Source organism: Diadema antillarum, unplaced genomic scaffold, assembly GCF_040938485.1.
Source record: "Diadema antillarum isolate AM-2024a unplaced genomic scaffold, OU_Dant_1.0 scf00000066, whole genome shotgun sequence".
In the NCBI taxonomy this organism is placed as follows: Eukaryota; Metazoa; Echinodermata; class Echinoidea; order Diadematoida; family Diadematidae; genus Diadema; species Diadema antillarum.
In genome coordinates this window covers 2671548-2693937 of record NW_027270955.1, presented here as the reverse complement: position 1 = coordinate 2693937, position 22390 = coordinate 2671548, and the positions used below count along the sequence as shown (strand labels likewise).

Sequence of the window (22390 nt, the reverse complement as noted above, 5' to 3'; positions counted from 1 at the left end):
TGAGGTAACATATCTCCTCCTCCGTAAACGCTATCCGCCAAAAAATTCTGCGATGCCCCAAATTCTGCGATGCCCTGCCAGCAACTCCCCCTTTGCTTTTGATATTTCATCTCACTTTTAACTTGTCTCTGCATCCATCACTTCCAATACTCGCGGTTCTGCCCTCGATACCCCCTCTATACGGACAGGAAAGGGGAGTTAGGGTGGTAAAAGCTAAGGACGGATACCTTCAACCACACAACGACCTTTCCATACTAACCACAAGAGGGCAGTGACCTTTAGCACCCGCCACCAAACCAGCCGCATTTTCGCGGGTTAACGTCCCCACCACAGGCACAGGGTGTAGGTACACGTGATGTGAGTACTTCATGTGGGGGGCGGATATATATGGCGAAGGAACCAATTTTAGGCACATGGTGTGTCAAAATTCCTCATATTTTTGGAGTCACCGGTTGTGGTTAAAATCGTAAGCGTGTTGGCATGTCTCTGGCAGTACTGCAATTCGAATGGATCACATTCAAATGGTGGATCCAATATAAAGAGGTCAAACCAAGGTCACCCTAGAAGCCCAGAATGATAGGTTTGCGGTCAAACCATCTTCCTGTGATCGGCAGGCCTCATTTTCTCTCCCCATTTTCCTTTCTGTTTTGTCTTACATTGCTTTTGGCCAAGTAATCACTTCTTATACTGTATGATAAAAAAAAAAAAACTTTGCAAGGAAAGAAAACAGCATTTGAGAATAATGTGGATGCTGCATGCAAGCATCTGTAATCAAAACATTATCTACAGATCAAGGAACAAGCACTAAAGAAAAAAAAAAGGTAGAAAATATCTTTGAATTTGAATATTCTATGGACATGCCGAGTTATTCCATGCCAAGAGCTTCTGTTTAAAAAAAAAAAGTGGGTCATGCCGAGGTCTGTTCCTGGGAGACTAGCCAATCCCCAGGTAAATTTGTCCCTTTCTTGCACAGCCTAGGCAGGATGCGAATGTCGACAACCTCTCGTCCCCCCCCCCCCCCCCCCCACCCCTCTTCTACCAACATCGCCATTTCTACACCACCACTACATGCACCTCAAATGTTACCCTAGCCCTCTTCACTCCTTCCCTCCTTCTCTGGCAAGTTTATGACCCTTGTTTTTTCCTGAAAATTCTCCATGTGCTGCCCTGAATTTTCCATCCCGTAGCAGACTGGCTTCCGTCTCACAAGGCAGAGCAGACTTTTTTTTTCCTCTTGTGTTCCTTGTCTTTTTTTCTTTTTCTTTCTGTCACTGGGTTACATTATATTTGCTGGCAACTGTATATCACCTACACAGACATACACACACACACACGCACACAAACACACACACATACACAGAATAAGACCCTGGCTGCCCAGTTTGGGTTGAGAAGTTCACGCTGTAATCGGAGATGGGGAGTGATTTATCGCGGCAACAACTTCTTGATCGCATTTCTGCGACAAAAAGTCCCGAAACAGAGCCCAGATGGATGAGGTGTACAACATCCTGAACACTGTCTGCTGCACGGAGATTCTACCTTTACATACAAGATACCATCCAGGATGGTCGGGCCTTTTTATTTTTAGCGATATAAGGATCAAAAATAGATACTGGCTATCACAAATACTTCTGCTAAACCCTTTTCGTCTTTCATGTCACTACCAACAAATCTTTTAAATCTCGCTCAGTACCAAGGGTTACCAAGCTCTGTAGATCACAGAATCTGATGCACAGCAGAATAAAGTTTTACAAAAAAAAAAAGTTGCATTGAAGTTAAAAATCATGTTTTGGTTTTAAAAATAAATAGAAACCTGCACCCACTAAGTTAAGTTTGATGAGGAAAAAACAACATACAGATGTGGGTTTACCACTATCACAAAAACATATGAATTTGTGGCTCTAGGTTTTCAAATTATCATTAATGATTTCATGACATCCTCTGCTGTTTAAAATCATATATTTCCATTTTTTATTTTTGTCTAGAATCTGCTTCCTATCAGGCCTGAATGTAAGTTGTTTGGAATTTTGTTTTGTTTTGTTTTTGTTTTTTTTTGTCTCCAAGAACCAGTAAAGTATTTTGATCCTGAAAACATTTGTATCAAAACCTGAGGGATGATTTAAAACACCAGTACACAAAGAACAAACAAACAGAATAGGAAAAGAGCAGCAGTTTAGGCAACATCACTCAACAGTTTTTAAAAAAGAGCTACCGTCATGTCTGGGTTACTAAGGGCGAGTAGCCCCCTCACCCTTGCCGCACTACATTCTACATGGTACACTACAAAGATGGATTACGGTGCTTCAGTAAGTTCAGTAAGTTCATTGAGATGGGATATCCTAAGAAAAGACATAGGACATTAAAAAATGCTTACTTGTTGACTGTGAAAAAGATGGCACATCCCAGATGAAGACATGAAAAATAATAAAAATGTATTAAATCTTCACAGGAAAAGCTATATCCCAGTTTATTTCTAAAATACATCCATTACCCCCAAAACCATATGCCTTGGCAATCAAACTAGTAGGCCCTATACTGTAAAAGTGGAAATTTTCGTGGTGTTGAAATTTTTGCCAATTTCGCGCAACCAGAAACTAGCGCGAAAATGAAAGCATGCGAATATTTTTGCTTGCCATAAGTCCCTGTGCGTGATGTCCTGATTCCGCAGAATTAAAAACACGCGAAACTCTTCCTACCCGGCCAAGCGCGGAAAATTAGTCCCGCGAAAATATCCCCTTTTACAGTAGCAGATATATCAGAAGAATATTAAAAGAAGAAGAAGAAAAAAAAATAATGATATTAATAATGATAAAGTAGTGCTGCTGCATGCCGAGTGTGAATTACCTGAACCTCAACATTTGTCAATTCTAGCAAATATGTTGCTCAACTTCCACTGTGGATAACTGCTCTGGAAATAAGGATGCTGCCACCACATTTGCTAAACTGTACGTGACCCATAATCCAGTTTACTGGCACAGTTTACTGTTCTTCCACTTAGACTCCATTACAGAAAGAATAAAATACACAACAACAAAACTAAGTCATATTCACCACAACGGTTCTAATTATAATCTGCAGCCCTGTATAATCTGCAGCCCTCTCTTATCCCCTAGTCCCATGCCCTTCTTAACGCTCCATCTGATACACCAAACACTACCTTCTTCATTCATATCTTGGCCTTCACTTCAAATTACAACCCTTCCCAACCAATGGCAACATACTGTTCAACACTGTTCCCAACCCCTATTCTCCAACTAATACCAAATATACCTCTCAACAATACCCCTAGTCCCTAGACACCATTCCCTCCAAACAACAAGCTGTTTCCAACCCCTTAACACTACCCCCTGCAATGTCCAGAATGCCATACCCATTCCCTAATCTCAGTCCCTTCCCAAGATACGTTTTTATCCCTCCAACATTATCTTTTACCCTCTGAACAACAGCTCTGCCCTCAAACCCCATCACCCCTTGATTCCATCCCGTCATAAACCCGACCCTTTAAACATAAGAAACTCTTCCCTTCATTATTATATTTCATATGTAACCCACAGCCCCTATTCCTCAAACCCCAGCTCCCACTTCACAACCCATCCTCTTCCACAAACCTCCACCCCTTAACCCCAACCACAACTTTATTCTTCCAACTCCATCCTCTTCCTCCAAGCTCTCACCTCCTGACCACCACCAACCAAGGCTTGGTAGATAAGCTCGAGCTGCCCGTCATTTCCACCACAGATCACATGCTTTTTGTCCTACCTTCGCCCTCTCCATCTCGCAAAACAGGTCAGCTATTCAGGGCACAATGGGGCTCATCTCCTGCGAGCCTGATCTTAACAGGGGACCATGAATAGGCACTATGTCACCATGCTCTACTTACTCTGAACACACCTCATTACGGAGGTGCTTAATGTTACCAACCTTACTCTACTTATCCAGCAACCCTTATCTCCACCCCCCCCCTCCAACTCTACCTTTCTACAGCGTGGACATTTTTTTTCCAATTAAGTTTAAGTGAAAATGCTTTTCTTCTTTTGTTCAATGATGCAGTCGTGAGCTTCGAAAGCGCCACTGACAAACTGGAGGAACGCTGCAGCATCAGTTTGAACGCAAACAGGCACCGAGGCGGACAATGGCCCCATGTCCTGATTCTTTCCTTTCAATCAAAAGAGCGCAACCAGACATTACGTAAATTCTATTCTAAGCCCGGCTTCTGTTCGCATCTGTTTTTGTCACAGCAAACTTATCTCTCTCTCTCCTCTTTCTCTCTCTACCACCACCTCTAAACAATGTTTCTTTTTTATATATCTTACAATAACCCTGCCAGCGAGTGAAAAGGTTATCAATCTCAAAAGTCATGAGCACAGGCCCTTAGTATTCAACCAACACAATCCTAAATGGGTTGGTGATAAATATGTGCGACAAGAGGGGCTCATGGAGGCCTCAAACAGGTAGCAAATGGAAGATACCCTTAACCATTTCACTGCTTCGTTTGCCGATTGGCGGCGCATGCCAGAGTGCCTTCTTTCTGTTAGGCGCGGACTTCTGGAACCACACTGTCAATGAATAAAGAGATTACCTGGACCCCCTAATCCCTATTGTGCCACCATGGCCTTCCTGTTGGACTGAGGCACATTGCTACACCTGGGTGGGCTTGCCAACTTTATGACTAGGTCAAGTTTGGGATGGATTAAGTGATTGAATGCTGACCAAGCTTACACCTCATGCTTATACTGTTGACAGGCCTGTATAATGGTCCCTTTCAAATGTCTCGGCAGTGTGAGCAGCGAAAGAAGATCAGATTCAACTGGACACAATTTTCCAAGCCACTGGTCTTTTAAACTTTCCAGCCCCTCCCCCCTCCCCCCCCCCCCCCAATGGTAACCCCAAACCACCAAGTTTTGTAACTGAAGATTCTTTCCATAATGGTCTTTAGTTCCCTGGAAGGTACAGCAATATTACTCTTATTTCGACAACTTTCTGTTGCGTGTAAATAGCTTACTGCATTTTTGTCTATTATAAGTTATATTTATTTGAAAGCCTATTAAGACTTTACCGAGAGAATGGTGTGTCACAGAAGTAATTCTGACTTACTTTGTCGACCTTTTACCTCTTTCAAATTATGTGATTATATGATCTATGTGAAAATAAATTAAGAGCGGATGGGCAGTTTAGGGCATCTTAGGGAGTAATAAGACGGGTGGTTTGGGGTGGTTCAGTTACCAGTGGGTTAATGATGAAAGGGTCGATCCTCCTTCTAATATGTTTTACCTAATTTTAGGGAAATGAAAGCTTTTTACATCACCTTTTTTGTAGGAAGTTTGCTTTATCCATATTCTAATTTCTTTTTCAGATACATGGAGGGCAATCAGGACGCAGTAAGGAAGAAGCGTGAGGAGGTGGCCATGTTGAGGCAGCAATACAGCGAACTGCAGACAAAGCTGAATAGGTCAGTGTGGAATCGAAAGTCTTGCGACAGTAATACAGCGGTGTGAGCTCTGGTAGCCAATGAAAACAAGCGAGGTTTGTGCCACAATTGCATGTTGCCGTTGCAGCAACTCTGAATTCTGGCAGCAGAATCGGAGTTGGGAGCTACCGTTGCTGTAACTGAAACTATTTGTTTCTTATATACCAGGGGTGGATCCAGGAATTCTGTAAAAGGGGGGTGGGTGCATACGCCTCCTCCATTTTTCCTTTTATTTCTTTTGTTTTAAATGTCCTGTTTACCTTTGGGAGCATTGATTTAAAAAATGTTCAAGTTATCACATTTGATGCATACAATTGTATGTGTAGGTCAGTTTTATCATAAAACATCCTACCATATAAAATTTTCTGCAGTAAAGCCTAAAATATAAGGGGGATATCACTGTTTTTCTTATTAAATCATAACTGTAGACGGTTTAGTCTGGAAACATTTTTATTATACCTATTGTTCACATTTTGTATATTCAGCAATACTTAACATTGATTAACACTGGTTAGCATTTCACCGTGGTTGTTTCTATCGCTTACTCACATTTTAGACCTACATGTAGTTTGAAGCACTAATGTTGGGTTTTTGTTTCATCTGCAAATAGTAAATTACGCCTTTAACAAAAAATAACGGGGCGCACGCCCGGTGCACCCCCGCCTGGATCCATCACTGTATGCATTACACAAATATGGAGCATTACTGTCAAAAAGATTGCAAACTGGTTCATTCTCTCTGAGGCAAGGGGATCTGTCTATTCCTCCTTGGCAGTGAAGTCAATCATTATAGTTTAAAGTTTGAAGCAAAACAAACCCTGTTTTGCATTTACTCCCCATCTTAACAGGCTTAGGGCAACAATATTTTTATTTTGCGTAGACACATTACATTGCGCTACACTCCATTATTTGGGCTACCAAAAGATGTAACTAACCTTTTCATCCATCCTGCAAAGTGTTGTTATTGTGGTAATATTTTGATGTATGCAGGCGGCTTTGATATTTACATTGTTTCAATTGTCTGGTTTATTTTGATATTTTTTTTTTTTTTATGCCAAATACTGGGAAGGAGAAAAAATTATTGGATCGCAGTTTCTGACACAATCTTTCTACATGCCTTCCAGGTTTCTATGCTACGGGTCGGGTCCAAAGCGCATGCCTCTCTATGACGTCCTGCAATACACGCTGGAGTATGCCAACAGCGGCTGCCCCGAGATGTCCACCTCTCCGCCGCCTTCGCTCCACCGGTCCGGTCATCCCGTTGCCGCGGAGACGGGCCATCCCCAGCCCAGCTGCAATAACAACTCTGCCAACGAGGACGTGGAGATGGCGTCCCCTTGTGGGTCGGCCCGGAATAGTCCGAGACCAGGGTGAGACGCAGAGTAGACCCTTCGTGATGTCCTTTGGGATACTATAACCAGAAATTTGAGTGTACATGAAACTTCCGTGAATTTTGCAAGAACCCAAAGATTTGCGAAAGTAGAATGCATGCAAAAGTTTTTGTCCACACAATGCATTGAATGTTGGTATATGTAATATACTCCTAATCTTCTCATTGTCAGCAAGTTGTAAAAGTTTCATGCTGCAAAAAAAGCTGTTGGCTCCAATTTGTGAAAGTGTCATGCCGTGAATGTTTTTGTTTTACAGTAATCTTTCTGACCTACGATACAACTTAGAAAAGAAGTTATGACCTTTTGAATGAGTGAATAAGAACTTTGCTCATGTCCACTTAGTTGACATGTAAACAGCCCAAGACCGTGTACTCTTGAAAGACTTTTGGATTCCTGTCATTAAGATGGAGGGGCTACGTGAACGTAATGAAAATGCGGCACAACGTCATGGTGTCATGCCATATTCGACATTGTAATGTCGGTACTATAGAAATAGGCCCTAATGGTCTGGATTTAGAATGATAGCACATTCATGATGGGTCACATTCTAAAAATCAGTGGGGCAATTCCGCAGTTAGGTGGACATGACATGGATAAAAGAAATGTGCCTCTTTATCTTACTCCTTGATTTAGGTATCAACTAATGCAATGGATGTTCATCAATCATTAAGGTCTTTCAAATTCAGTAGATTTTATTTTTCGTATTTATTGATTTTGCGAGATCTAAAACCATCATCTAAAATGTACATGTGGGACTGGGGATGCTGAAATTTACTTAAATGCAAATTACAGTGGGTTCCTTTGAAATTTTTTCCTCCAAGCTTTGCTAAAGGGTAAAGGATGAATACATTTAAATACTCCAGAAGTCATGTGACATTTTGTCAATTACAAAAGGGTGAAATGACCTGCGGAATTACTCCGGACAAATGTAACGTTACTAACCGTAACGTTACTAACCATGCTTTTGGGGGTCTAGCTGAAAAATCGTCGGTCGAACTGCTAAAAAAATTTGCATGAACATTTGTCATGATGCAATAATTGAAATTAATGCAGCACTTTGTTTGAAGTAACTTGAATTTTTGCACACTTTTTGTTACAAGACATTGATTTTTTTGTCATGTCCTTTTTTCGTAACGTTACTAACCAGCCCTTTAAGTTGCCATAGCAATTCTAATATTTCTTGGATTGTATTCATTCTTTTCTGTATCATAAACATGGGGAGGATGAATATATTTTTGACATAATTTTGACTTGAAATGAATGAATGGTAATTTTGTAGTAAAAACAAATATCTAAATTTGTTCAAATGTAACGTTACTAACCGCGGAATTGCCCAGTGAGTGAATTACTGTATTTACCAAATATTTTGCTATGTTTTTATTTTCACAAATTTTGTGAGTCAGGTGCTATTAACGAAATTCAAGCATGCGAAAATATCAACGCTCATCCCGACATGAATGCGATGTGCACGCATACATTTCTCCATTCAGGACTGTGCTCCACAATTGTGAATTCAACCACTTCCGAAATTTTCGAGAAGTCCTGATTAACAAAATATTAGACTTTGTAAATATATGGCGTATATAGTAGTTATAGGATGTGAACTTGGCATGGATCTTTAAAATGATGTACATGGCAGTCAACTATGTCAACTTGGAAATTGATGTTTAGCTTGATACCATGAACTAGAGGAAGAGATGATGACCTCAATATATTCTGCAATGATATGGTGATGCTAGGTTTGCAAGGTATGGGCATTTTTGACTGAGTGGTTTAGTATCATATGGATTCCTACTTTTCTGCCCCACTCCTGTTTATTGTTTATAACTTTACTCTTTTATTTTTTAATCCACTAGCTCCTCCCCTGGCCTGCAACCGATGCAACAGAGTTTCTCCCCACCGAGTCCCTCCAGGGTCACCTTCCCGCGCCCCTCGTCGCCGCAGACTGGCGCGTCCTCCGGGGCGACGCCCGCCCCGGCCGCATCACCGACAGTGTCTTCCAAGCCCCGCTACCAGAAGCCGCCGCCCATCAACATCCCCGGCAACGCTCCTCCGACCTCCCCAGGCGGTGGGGGCGCGTTAGGATCGGGTGTGGCTGCGGCGAAAGAGAGCCTGGCCTCACCAAAGCCTGGCCATATCACGGACACCGAACTGGACATCCTGCAGAGCTGCCTCAAGCGATGGAGGACGGAAGTCATTGGAGAGGTCAAAGGTTAGATGTTGCTTACATCAGTTTTTAGACACACCACACTACACTATATGCACTTGGCATCTTAATCCAACTATGCCTGGGGAGTACAGCTTGATTGCCTGCTATGCAGTGGCAGTTGATAGAAAAAAATATTATTGTGTTTATGCACATGAAAATATAATGATTTAAGTTAGTTCTTTCTGTTACGTGGTGTCATATTGTTGTTTTCCTTGACAATCAACAAATTTTGACTTCTCAGATACATGTATTCACTAAAAAAATGATAAGAATACAAAGTTGTACATACCAGGAAGTTTCGATAATCTTCATGTTTGCTGTTTTTTTTTTAGATACACTTCTAGACATTCTGTTTGACTTGAGGCCCCCATATTTACGACTATCTATTCATTGTCCCTCCTGAGTGTATTAGACCTCTGTACAGTTTCCAGCTCATGCCTTTAACTTTTTCTAAAGAAGATATATGTGCAATGTAAATAGCATTGGCTGGGTTTTATCTTCTGTGTGATGGATTTGAGGACACCATAGGCAATTTATTTGACCTTTAGCATGTCCTGTCCATTGTCATTCACACAGAGTTGCAGGATGATATTGCCAGGCTAGACAATAGGATACACACGGCCTACGAAGGGAGCGACCTCAAATACGTGAGTACCATTCCAGATTCTGGCAGAGGGGTCAATTTCATTCATCTTTTGTAGATCTTGACCAATCCAAGTCCCGATTCATGAAGTTTTTAGCAGTTGCTGCAAGTTACTATAATTGCAATCAACAGAGCGACAACTGAAATACTTTCAGCTGACAGATGTTCAACTCTTTCGTTGTTTGCCTAACTTCCACTGTGGATACTGCAAGTACAATTTATGGTCTGCTTGCAATAAGTGTTAAAGCCACAGTGTTGTACATTGTACTCATTTTTTTTTTTTTTTTGTGGAGTTATTAGTTTCAGGTGTTCCAACTGAATGCAATGTAATCCAAAATCTAAAAGTCCTTTTTCATTTTCAATGAATAAACTATTACTATGTCAAGGGAGTTTCATGCAAGCTTTCATTCAGATTGGAACAACTGTTGAAGTGAAGATATGAATAGAATTTGAAAATGTTAATATTCCACTTTACAAGTGTAAATTTCATTATGAAGTGGAACGCGCCAAACGGCTGTTGGTGGTAGCTATCATTGAGTTGATAATGATATTGAAAATATTGGTGGCTACAACTTGTACTTGCATCTCGCTCGAGTCCACCAAACTGGACATTTTTGAAACTTTGATATTGACAATCAACTCCATTTAGCATAATACACAGTAACAGAGGAGCAATGTAACAACATTTAGAAATACATGTATGGCACGGGTTATTAAAGGTTTAATATTACACAATGTATGTATCTTAAGTGTGATTTAAATTTGTGATTTATAGAAATATGCTGTCACTCTCCTCATTCCAGCACAAGTATCGTCTGCACGCCGTGTTAGTCCACGAGGGTCAGGCCCTGGCAGGCCACTACTGGGCCTACATCCTGAATCACAAGCGCAACGTCTGGCTGAAATTCAACGACATCGCGGTCACCGAGGTAACGTGGGAGGAGCTGGAGCGTGTGTCGCTAGGCGGGGACGGCAACGCCAGCGCCTACTGCGTCATGTACGTGGAATCGGGCAACAGAGCACTGTTTGAAGGTACGAAACATTTTTTTTTTTTCTTTTGGTGGGAGCCAACATATTTGGGTCTCATCTGGGCCCTGTTTTATCAAAAGATAAAATCGATTTTAAATTTCCTTACCACACAAGCTGCCACAGACTTACAGTTAAAATCAACTACATAATCAATTTTAAGTCTTCTTTAAACAGGGCCCTGTGCTCTATCATCAGGTCAGGATGTTATAAGCTCATCAAGTGAAGGTTTTTTAAAAAAGAACGAATTAATACACACGTTACAGTTTGTGCATCCCTCCAACCCTCCAAGAACCAATAACTATCCGTGTCTCTTGATAACGACTGACACCTTCTGCTTGTGATTTGTTTGCACCACGCCACCAGAGACCCACTACGACTCGGGGCTGATCAACACCGACGGTCTCGCGGAGGACCTGCGCGAGCTCATCATCCGCGACAACCAGCAGTTCGAAAACGAGCTGCGGCAGTGGGACGAGCAGGTCCAGCAACGGCGGCAACAACAACTCGAGCGGCAGATGCAGCAGGTATGTTTGGCGGGTGTTGCTCAAAGGTTGTGGGTGTTTGTTCTGTGACAATGTATATGTTTATATGTTTATATGTTTATATGTTTGTTTGTTTGTTTGTTTGTTTGTTTGTTTTTGCACTTCAGGATTGTAAAGATCAACAGAACAAAGGCATTCTTGTTTTCACGATTCTCTGTTTGCATTCATTACTAAATTGATATTCCGTGATATCAGTTGAAATAAAGACGTCTGATCTAGTTACTTTGTATAATGACACAGTACAAAATACAATATGTACAATGTATGTGTAAATCAATACAATTCGGGATCATGCGTGAAAGAACTGAGGGAAAAGAAAGAGTGTCAATTATGAAAGCACAAAAGATACAAAAAACAAATTATAAAACCAAAAACAAACAGTATCAAAGTGAAAACGGACAGTAAGAAAAAAAAAACAAGAGGAAAGAGCAGAGAGGTGTAATTAGACTAGCTTATAAATGCATTCGCCATTGACTTTTGTGCGAATCAGTATGAACCTGCCCTGGGCTGAAAGTGTGCGATAAAATCTCAGCACCTCTCCGTCGAACTGTGGGGGACGCATATGCGTCTGATTGGAGGTGTGTGTGTATGTGTGTGGCCAGCTGCAGGGTTCTTTGTGTGTGTTGGTGTAGTGAAATATGTGTGTGTTCCTGAAAAGATAGGTATGTACTGTATTATAATTATTATGTGCATTTCTAGCACTGATGATGTAATCATGTCATAAGTCCTTATTGATTTGTGAATATGAATTTTTCACAATTTTTTTTTTAAAATTACATTACAAAAAACAGCAAAAAGAAAACAAATAAGTCATCTCTTTTGCATCAAATTTTTGTATTGATATAATAACCTTGAAATGATTACTTCAAGGGTGAAGGGTTGTTTGTAGATGCTATTAAAGGTGTTGATAACAAATACGATTTTGAATTTGATAGTACATGTACACATGCAGGGCTCGACACTAACAGTGGCCCGGTGACACGGGGCCACCAAAAATGAAAGTCGGGCCAGCGAATTTCAAAAAAGGGCAAATTTGGTGGCCCGCCTCGGGCCACCAAAATTTTTTGAAAAGTATGTCAATAACTTTGTAACTTTTTGTGCCGGAAATTAGCAGTTAAATTTGTTTAAAGGATGGATGAAAAGGACTGAATGAGTGCCTGAGAGTGAGTGTTGCAAGTTTGTTGAAGTTTATTTATGAGTAGATATGTCTAACTTCTAATTCTTACTATCATAAAACTTAAATATTTGACTCATTAGAAAAAAAAAAGGACTTTTAATGTTTTTTATTGTTTTTTTTGGGGGACACCAAATTTTTCTCTCAGGCCACCAAAAATTTGAAATCTAGGATTTTGGTGGCCCCATTGGGCCACCAAACAAAAAAGTTAGTGTCGAGCCATGACATATGTATGTTCATAAACATGCCACTGGAAGAGTTATGAGGATGACATAACTAGGCCTGGTAATATCGTGTGACTGTGACCAATTTCACTGTCTGCAGAAAACAGATGAAATTATCAAATTTTGTGACTTTCTTATTTCTTATGCGATTGCTATGAAACTTCTTCCTCTTAAGTTTGTCTAAATTCATTCTATGAATGCAAGTCAACTTATGAACGTGATGTGGGATTACACCAGAAAGATTCAGCTCTCATTAATACATTCAGGTACTGAAAAATGCTCCCTGTCAATCTCCTTTTCTAGCAGGGAGAAAGGGGGCAGGCTGATGGTGGGACAAGGGAGAAAGTGGTATCCAGGGGGGCCAGCACCACGCCCAGCGAGAGGGATGGGGATGTGGTCGCCCTCGACGACGTGCCCATGAAGGAGGAGGCCATGTCGCCACGGAGGGGGCCCCCACCGGGGCCAATACGCATGGAGACGGCGCGTGAGTTAACAGTGCAAGCACCGAGAGATGCTAAAAGGGATGGAATAGTGTTGGTTGAGATAGGGTGTCAGGTTCCAACTGTTTTTTATGAGAAAGTGAGAAGCCTTTTATGAAATGTTAAAGAGCATACAATTCTAAGAGGAATTAAAAGTTTATTTGATGAAAATTGGTTTTGAAATGGCTGAGATATCCAAAAACAAAGAGCTCCTAATAAAAGGTGGGACCCAACTTCTATGAGAACCCATTTGTTTCACATTCGCAACTTTAAGACTGTGAATGTCATGGACATCTGTGAAGCAATCATTGTTGGGTGATTGACCCTCCTATGAGTCGTACATATACAAACTTCACACATGTATCCAAAAGGATAGAGTTAAAAAATCTGCTCCATACATGGAAAGCAGTACATTCTTCAGCTCCAAAATATTTGCAAAATAACCTTGTTTCAGAGTACATCCCTGGCAGAAATCTCCGTTCTATGTATTCAGTAAACAGTTAATACCGGTAGTTAAAAGTATGATCTCGATTCTCGGAGAAAAAGCCTTTGTTTCTGCAGCCCCATCTCTCTGGAACGCTCTTCCACTGAGGATCCGATCCGCAGAAACCATTGAAACATTTAAAAAGCTTCTGAAGTCATATATGTACACATCTTGTTTTGGTTGAATATTCATTGAATTGCTCACCGGGTATATATACATGGTATTTCTATCTCTTTCTTGTTCTTCAACCTTCTTATGTACAGCTATACAATGTATGTTATTCTCTTTATATGTCCCGCTGTGCCTCAGAATTGGCCACGAGATTGATGGCGCATTACAAATGCTGTACTTATTATCATCATATTACCTACGGACAGAAGATTAATGTGGCAGGCCTCTGAGTGGGCACATTTCGCCCATCGTAAAGAACTTTTAAAAACTTATAAACTTTACCTTTGGTACATTGTAATTTGCACTGTTGTGGCAACAGCTTGTCAGCTTGTGTCTAGGTGCCATGTAGAGCAAAATATTGCCCATGGGGGACAAATAAGATGTCTGCTGACCAGGTTAGACAGGTGGCCACCTGAGTGAAAGGTTTCTGGACTCTTACTCATGACTCTTTTTTGGTGTAGTTTGTAGTGGCTGCACTTTAGGCCTGTGGATAGCAGCTAAGATGGATTTGAGGTAACAACATGTATTCAGTAGGGTTCATGTGTCATGAATAATAATGTGCGAAGAAGATCTCAAAAGGTCCTCTCGCTGTCGCGCTCAGTTGGGCTCTCTTCACTCGCCTGTTATACATGTACAATGTAGCTATCGTACAGTGTACAGCAAGAGGGCCTTGACGAAAGGCTAATGTTTGCATGCTCATCTTCGTTAAAGTTTTCAAATTTTGTTTTCCTTTTTCTTGATCCGTGCAGCTCCGGAGCAGCCTAAAACCAAGACCCCAAAGAGTCCCAAGACACCCAAGAGCCCAGTCTCCGCCGCTCCTTTCTTTGGGGAAGGGGGGCCAGAGGCAGCCATGAGAAAGGTAATGGAGGAAGGCGTGGTCTTCTGGAGGGTCCCTTTTTGTTAAGTAAAAAGGGCTGGTCCTTGGTTCCATGATGGGCGGGGATGGTTAATTTGAGCGGTGGATAATTGATTGGTATTACAGGTGGCTACCATTGTAACAAAATTCTCGGGACTGGCAGTTTTCCCTCGTATCGAAATTGCATTACAGCCGAACAGTATAAAGACATAGAAATTATGATTTTTGGACCTGAATTTTTACTTTGTTACAGTAGTATAACAAGAATTTCATTATGACTGTGTTTGTTATCATTTGTTTAAGGGAGTACACTGTAATTTGTTTGACAAGCAGATGGATCAGAACAAACTTTCCACATTTTTTTTAAACCTGCAAATTCACCACTTGAGAAATTATGTGGCCGATCCAAAAAATATTTGTATTTGTATTGATGCTGTGGTAGAGCATTACTACAAAGGATTACTACTGTTATGCAAGAGTTTCAGGAAATGGGCAAAAGTGAGATATACATTCTTGTATTATCCCAAAGAAATCAGACACAGAGTTTGATATTGTGGCAACCACTGTTAATGTTCTCTTTGAGGTTGATTATCACCACAATGAATTTGAATTGGTATTCTGCCATATATTGAACCACAGTGTATATTTCCATGGACATGTCCAACATACATGTTCTTGGAAACACCAGGAAAAAAAAGAGAGAAAAAGTTGATTGCATTCATTTCCAACCACTCTTGACCACTATTACAGCAATAAGAGCAGCATGCAACAATTCTGTCTTGTTTTCTCATCATCTCTCCTGATTTCAGGCATCCTCCTTCCTCAAGTAATTATAGAATTATGCTAAAACTTTTGTCACGTCTCTCATATTCGATATCGTCGCACCCAGCTGTACGGCCAGATGCTGGAACAGTGCCACCAGATCGCCCAGACCGAGGACCCGCCCTTCGAGGACCGGCGGCTGGAGGGTCTGCCCATCTACCTCCTGAGGAACGGAGCCAGCGAGGCACTGATGCAGCAGAGCATCCTGCTCCACATCAAGAAGCGAGGCATGAGGACCAATGACCTGGGGTAAGGCTTAGGGGGAGTTTACGTAGCTTTGCCTGCACACATGAATTCCTATGCGTGGGACTGAATCAAGAGGTGATTATTTCAAACAGGCACGATATGGTGTGTATGGATAGAATGGGGGGGAATGGGACAAAGTACAACATAAATCAGAGAAAAAATTTGAAAAAAAACAAAACAAAGGCAACCTGTTTTAGCAGCAGCTTTATTCAAATGCTTGAGAAGGCATCTCTGTAGTTTTTATATTTTGATGACTGCTCCTAGATGTGAATTGGTGGATTTCATGAGTGCGCATGAATTGCTGTGTGTGGGACTGCAGTAAAGGACTGCTTTGCGTGTTGTTGTACACTCTTTGAGTGTGTCACCTTTGATGATACCAAAGGGACTTCCAATGAAGGCTGTTATGTCAAAAGCCATTCTGGGTCAACTGTGCAAAAAAAAAAAAGAGAACAGAAATAAATAAAACAAAACAAAGCAAAAAACAAGTCGAAAGAAGTGCTGTAAATAAACCTTTAATTCCTTTTAGAATTGTATGCTTTTTGATATTTCATCAGTGGTTTGTAATTATCTCTCAAAAAGTTAAAAAATGTGAATCCCCATCTCAACAAAAACAATACAATATGTTTTCCCTTCTCTCTCAATTTCTCCCTCTCTATCTCTCTCCCCCTACACCTGTCTCCAACTCACTCTTATCCCCTTTGTGGTTCTCCCAAAGCTCTCAAGCTATCGGGAAGATAGCCCAGCGCAAGCTGGAGGGCGACCCCAAGTACCGCAATCAGCAGGGCGCCCTCGACGCCTGGGTCAGGGAGTACGACGCCTTCTGCCTGATGACGGCGCATTTCTGCCAGGGGGTCAGCCACTGCCTGAAGAACGACATGTGAGTAGCGGATGGCGTTCCAAGCGGTGGCACGACATTTGCTCCGGTCTTATTTTCTGCAGGGACTTAAGAATCCTTGGATATGTCCATTGATGTGCATCTTACATTCATTAAAGGTCCTGTTTACCTTTGGGAGCAGTGATTTGAAAAATGTTCTAGATATCACTTTTGATGCATATACGTGAAGATTAGTTGTATCACAAAACATTCTACCATATAAAATTTTTGCAATAGAGCCCAAGATATAAAGAGATATCACTTTTTCTCATTAAACCATAACTGTAGACGGTTTATAGTCTGGAAACAATTTTATTACAACTATTGTTCACATTTTGTATATTGAAGAATGCTTAACATCGATTATACTGGTTCAAATTTTTACATTGCTTGTTTCTATCACATTTTAGAACTATTTTGAAGCACTAATGCTGGGTTTTTTTCTCATCTGCAAATGGTAAATTATGCCTTTAAGCAAATATCTCCCTGATCGCCCTATGGAGTCTCTCCGTAATTTCGTTGAGTAATTGTCGGCAGCCCTGTGGATGTTTCTTCTTCCCTCCAGGTACATAGAGGCCCTGCCGCACTTGATACACGCCTGCGCTCTGAACGACAAATTTGGGGAGAGCGAACCCAACAAGAGACTGGACGAAGACCTCCTGGCCAGATATCGACGCTTCTGTCTGCTGGTGAGTGAAGAATGAAGGCGAGAGGGATGGGGTGACCTCTCTGGGTCCAGCTTGCGAGCAGCTGGAACAGATTGCAGTGCCATTATGCTCTCATAAACACCTTTTTATGAGATAGGCAAAATTCTTCCCAATTTACTTTGCCATTGTGTATTGTAAAAATGGAAATTTTCTCATGAGTAATTTTTGGTAGACAGCTTAATAAAATGAATTTCGCATGTGTTTAGTTCTGTGGAATCGAAGCGATAAAATATTATTATATACACATGTACATGAGAAGCGAAAAGATTTGCAGGTTTTTATTTTTGCCTCAGTTTCATGTTGTGTGAAATGCATGAAAATGTCCACTTTTACTTTAAAGAAGAAATCCACGACCTATACAAAGATTATTCATAATATACATGTAGTTAAGAAATCCAGGATTCCGATGAGCTTAATGATATACCTCACTTCATAACCGTTGTAGCAAACGAGATTTTTACATTTGGGAATATTTTCAGCCAAACAGTTCAAATTGCTGTATGGAATTGAAATCAATCACGTGACCCGATGACGTTTCACCCTCACATTGCTCGAGCGAAGTTTATTTGCGGAGGAGCTTCGGAGGAGCTCAATACACGTACAGTACCTTGCGCAACTGCGTTGTATACACTGAGCTGCATGCATGATATGCATGCTGTTCGACATCGTGCGTGCATCATAACATTGAGCGAAGATGCCGATGTGTCAGGCATACGGGTGTACGAATAAGCCTGGGAAAGGCAAGAAAAAGAGCTTCTTTCAGATACCCAACCCAGAAATAGAAAGGGAACGGTGTGCAAAATGGCTCAACAACATTGGAACGGATAAATTTGATGTGAAGACATACAAATTTAATCCAAATCGAGTCGTATGCGAAGACCATTTTGAGCCGCACTGGTTCCAGGATGACATTCGTGCGCGTGTGATGGGATATGTGCATCAGCACCGCCAGGAGCGGCAGCCCTCTCGGTCAGTTCTTCTTGATTCCACTCTGGTTGGAAAGCGTATCCAGGTGGACCCGACATGACACTTGCAGTAAAACGACATAGAATGAACGTACGGCAATAAACAGAGATTAACAAAATGGGCGCTAATTAGAGCGGAGAGAAAATTATAAAGGAAAGAACAAGCGATGTATGAACTGTATGCTGTACGTATGTATATGGTTCACGGTGTAGTAGGACGCGACGCACGCTGTGAGCTGAACGCTGCGACAACACACGTACATACACACTCACTCACACATAGGACTTTATACATGTGGCACACACACACAATTTCTATGGCAAGGGCAGGCAGCGATCGTAGAAAACGGAAGGGCGGGTCGTATGTCATCGGGAATTGCATTGTGGTAGAGAACAGTCTCGCTCACTTTTAATGCGTGTCGCAAAATGAAAATATTAAACAAAATGATTAAATATATTTTCCGTCAAATATTTGTGAAATTAAGAGTATATCTGAGCGTTTCATATTTTTGTCTTTCATTTGAGCATGACTTTATGTAGTCCTGGATTTCTTCTTTAAGTGTTGGTCAAAATGTACAGTAGAGTTACTAAGTACATACTCTCCTGTAAATGATAATGCTACGAAACGTACTTCATACAGCATGTGTGTGATACTTGATAGAGTCCTGAAGCTTAAAATTCCTCCCCACCCCTTGGACATATGCACCCGCAGAAATATTTATTTCATTAGATTTATCTTTGCACATATTTGTCATTTTTCGTTGTGTTGTAATAATCTTACCAATTTTATGGCTAAGTTTAATATGAAAAAAATGGTCATCATTACTTAAATAGAAATCAAAAGTACCATAATTTTTATGGGTGTTTTTTTTTTGTGTATGGTATATACAAATCTCGTATGAGTTGATAATTTTATCACCTCAGCTGAAATGCATGATGCTCCCAGTGATATCAAGATGAGATGAAAACATTTGAAACGTAGATTGGTTACACACGAGAGAAAATTCGTAACTTGAATCATCACTGTAATGATGATTGCAATTCGTCTTTAGAATTATCGGACCTTACACACGCTCGCTCGAAAACTGATTAGAATTCAAATTCTCGAGCTAAGGCGCTACGTAATCCTTGGTGACTTGTCAATCAAAACGTACGATCGAGTGCATGCATGCGGCGCGCATATTATCTACGAAAGTGCTTGAAAGGTCACGTAAGCTCCGCCCCTCAAAAGATGTTTTGGAGGTCAAGCATTACACACGCAAATTTCGCACCATAATTTGAGTGAAACTTCACTGGAATTCACCTCCAGACTAGAATTTGAATTCGTAATTGTGATTAGCATTCGTGATTCTAATTGCTTCCCACGTGCTAAAAATTCGTCATTAGAATTATTTTTCACTGAAATCATCATTCAAATGACGAATTTTTGACCATGTGTAACCGCTCTAAGAATCATAACTTTTCTTGTCTCAGATCTGATTTTGATGAAATTTATACCATTTTGTGCCATCTGACTTTACTTGATTGCCATGAAGTCAAGTAGAATACGGTGCGGATTCAGTTGATTGCATACATGCAGGGCAGAAGTACAAAGTATATGCTATAGTCTGTACTTCTCCCTATTTCCCCACAGCAATTAAGCGAGCAGTGCATGTCATCGTTTGAGTCTGGCGACGACGCTGAGGCGAGTCAGAGTCTGCAGGTGATGAGCGAACTGGTGGTGCCGTGCATCAGTCATCTGACGGCCAGCCAGGGGCCGGACGCCGACGCCGTGCAGGATATTCGGGGGAAGTGGTGCACGTACCTTGGTCAGGACATCAGCGGTGAGTGGGTGTGGAGGGGGATGAGGTGGTGTTAAAAGGGATCGTATAGTTTTGGTTGAGACCTAATTTCAGGTTTCTAACATTTTTTGGTGAGATAATGAGAAACCTCATGAAATATGAAAGAGCATGTTATTGAGGAATTCAACGTTAATTTGATGAAAATTGGTTTTGAAATGGCTGAGATATCCGAAAAGGCGATGCTAATAAAGTGTGAGACTCACACTTTATTACGATTGCTTTGTTTTGCTTTGGTTTTGGATGTTTCAGTCATTCCAAACCCGATTTTCATCAAATAAACTTTGAATTCCTCTTAAAATGGTATGCTCTGTGCTATATCACATGTTTTCTTGGTATCTCCCAAAAAGTTAGAAGCCCAATTCTCATCTCCACCAATACTGTACCATCCCTTTAACCCTTTTGGTGCCACATGGAACTGTGGACGATGTATGCACCTTTATGGCTGATGAAAAGGCTTGGCAGGTTAAGCTGAGTGTCTGAGCACTTACAGAGTTAATGTCTGTGTTTTTGTTTGTTTTTGTTTTACGGGGGGGGGGGGGGGGGAGGGGAGGAGACATAGTAGAGGGCTAGAATTGAAGAGTTTGATGGCAAAATGGGCTTAGTGCTATTTTTAAACATTTTAAAGTAAGTCCATCATCAGATGGAGTGAAATAAATCCTTTCCTTTGATACCTAGCCTGTAACACAAAGATTATTTTTGAAGTTATGATTTAAATCATCACATCTTTTCGTATTATTTTTGTTGTTGTTGTTGTTGTTTTTTAGCAGCTTTAATTTCAAATATCTCAACTTTATGAGAACGTAGTTCATTCGTGTTCTAGGATCAAACTGTTAAATTGTTTTAGGCCACCATTGTCTCTCCCCAGGCAAGCTGCAGGACAAACTGGAGGACTTTCTGGAGAGGCTGCTGGACGGCTCGTCGGAGCTGAAAGTTCGGACCCCGCCCCTTGTAAGCTCCTCACAGACAATAGACCTGAGTGATCAGTATATAGAGACGATGAAACTCATTTATCATTTGGAACAGGAGCAGAAGCAACAAGCGGCGGGGCCATCATAACCCCCCCCCCTCCCCATCCCTCGCCTATCAGTGATGCCAGTGATGCCTGAGTGACTACACTGCCCTTTTAGAGATGACCACACCTTTACAAAGAGAGTATCGACTGTATTGGATGCAGCACTGACCGCTTCGTTTGTGGGACTCGATGCATTGTGCAGGCGGCAGGTCAATCGAGAGTGGTGACCCGGCCAGTGACGGTCAAGCGATATGTGGGTTCAACACCATCATAGCCAGGCAGATAAACTGACCACACATCTCCAGGTCAAGCCGTGTATTAACTACCGGCCTTGATGGTTCCACTCCCTGAAGGGATGAGATGTCTTCTGACTAGTCATGCTTAGAATCGGGAAACATCTTTCATGAGTTGCGTCAAAGTGACCCGCTAGCCACGCCCGCATGAATATTTAGCTTTGTTGAAGACTAGTCCCGAATATACTCGGGTAGCTCTCTGCGGGAAACGTGTGTTACAGCAAAATCAGCCCGTCCCTGACGAGTTCAGAAACACGAAACGTGTGACCTCGTCCATTCCACAGAACAGGATAGATGGGAGACAATGGAGGAGAAGAAGAGAAAATGCTGGGCACCACCAACAAAGTTGAGATGCCTTATACAGCGTGGCCGACGTCGACAATACACACCAGTGCCTGTGGAGGTCATCAACTTTGTAAACCTGTAACTTGGAAGCATCAGTGCCACCGGAAACGATACCAGACCACTCACACTGGCATTGCTGATGAACGAAATGTTTGAATAGAAACCGTCATCCAACGTTTGCCTATTTATATTCTGTCGGTTTTTATATTATTTTGTAGGAAAGGAACTAAAACGGTGTAGAGGTACATTGTATTTGTCACGCTTTGAATGACTGGGCAGTATGCAACGAAAGCAACTAGTGTAACACGAAGATTTTGCTTGGATGCATTTTGGTGATGTGGTTCTCACTACATGTTCTGAGGTTAATTAATTTCAAACCCTGTTTTAATATCTTGTGATTGTAAGTAAAGCCACACTTTCAATTCTCATTTTTCAACCGTCTCCCTGGGTCCCATTGCATAAAACTTTTTTAGCAACCTTAGAAAATTCAGGTTGGGATTTGCCCAACCTGAATTTTTTAAGGTTGCTAATCTAAGAATGTAAAATCCGTTGCATAAAAACTCTGGTTGGGAGCTTCCAACCGGAATTTTGTGATTTCAACCGGAAAAAAATCCGGT

General features: G+C 41.3%; 1 protein-coding gene across 1 annotated transcript; it reads left to right on the top strand.

The window, feature by feature from the left end:
* The first annotated feature begins 909 nt into the window (after positions 1-909).
* LOC139716516 (ubiquitin carboxyl-terminal hydrolase 25-like) lies at positions 910-21179 on the top strand. Its single transcript, XM_071628056.1, has 16 exons — positions 910-948; positions 1986-2010; positions 3576-3696; positions 5354-5449; positions 6591-6836; positions 8714-9069; positions 9643-9713; positions 10513-10741; positions 11102-11262; positions 12982-13162; positions 14562-14671; positions 15558-15739; positions 16452-16613; positions 17176-17299; positions 19916-20105; positions 20989-21179. The coding sequence occupies exons 1-16, from the start codon at positions 910-912 to the stop codon at positions 21177-21179; spliced, it is 2484 nt and encodes an 827-aa protein (XP_071484157.1).
* The last annotated feature ends 1211 nt before the right edge of the window (positions 21180-22390 follow it).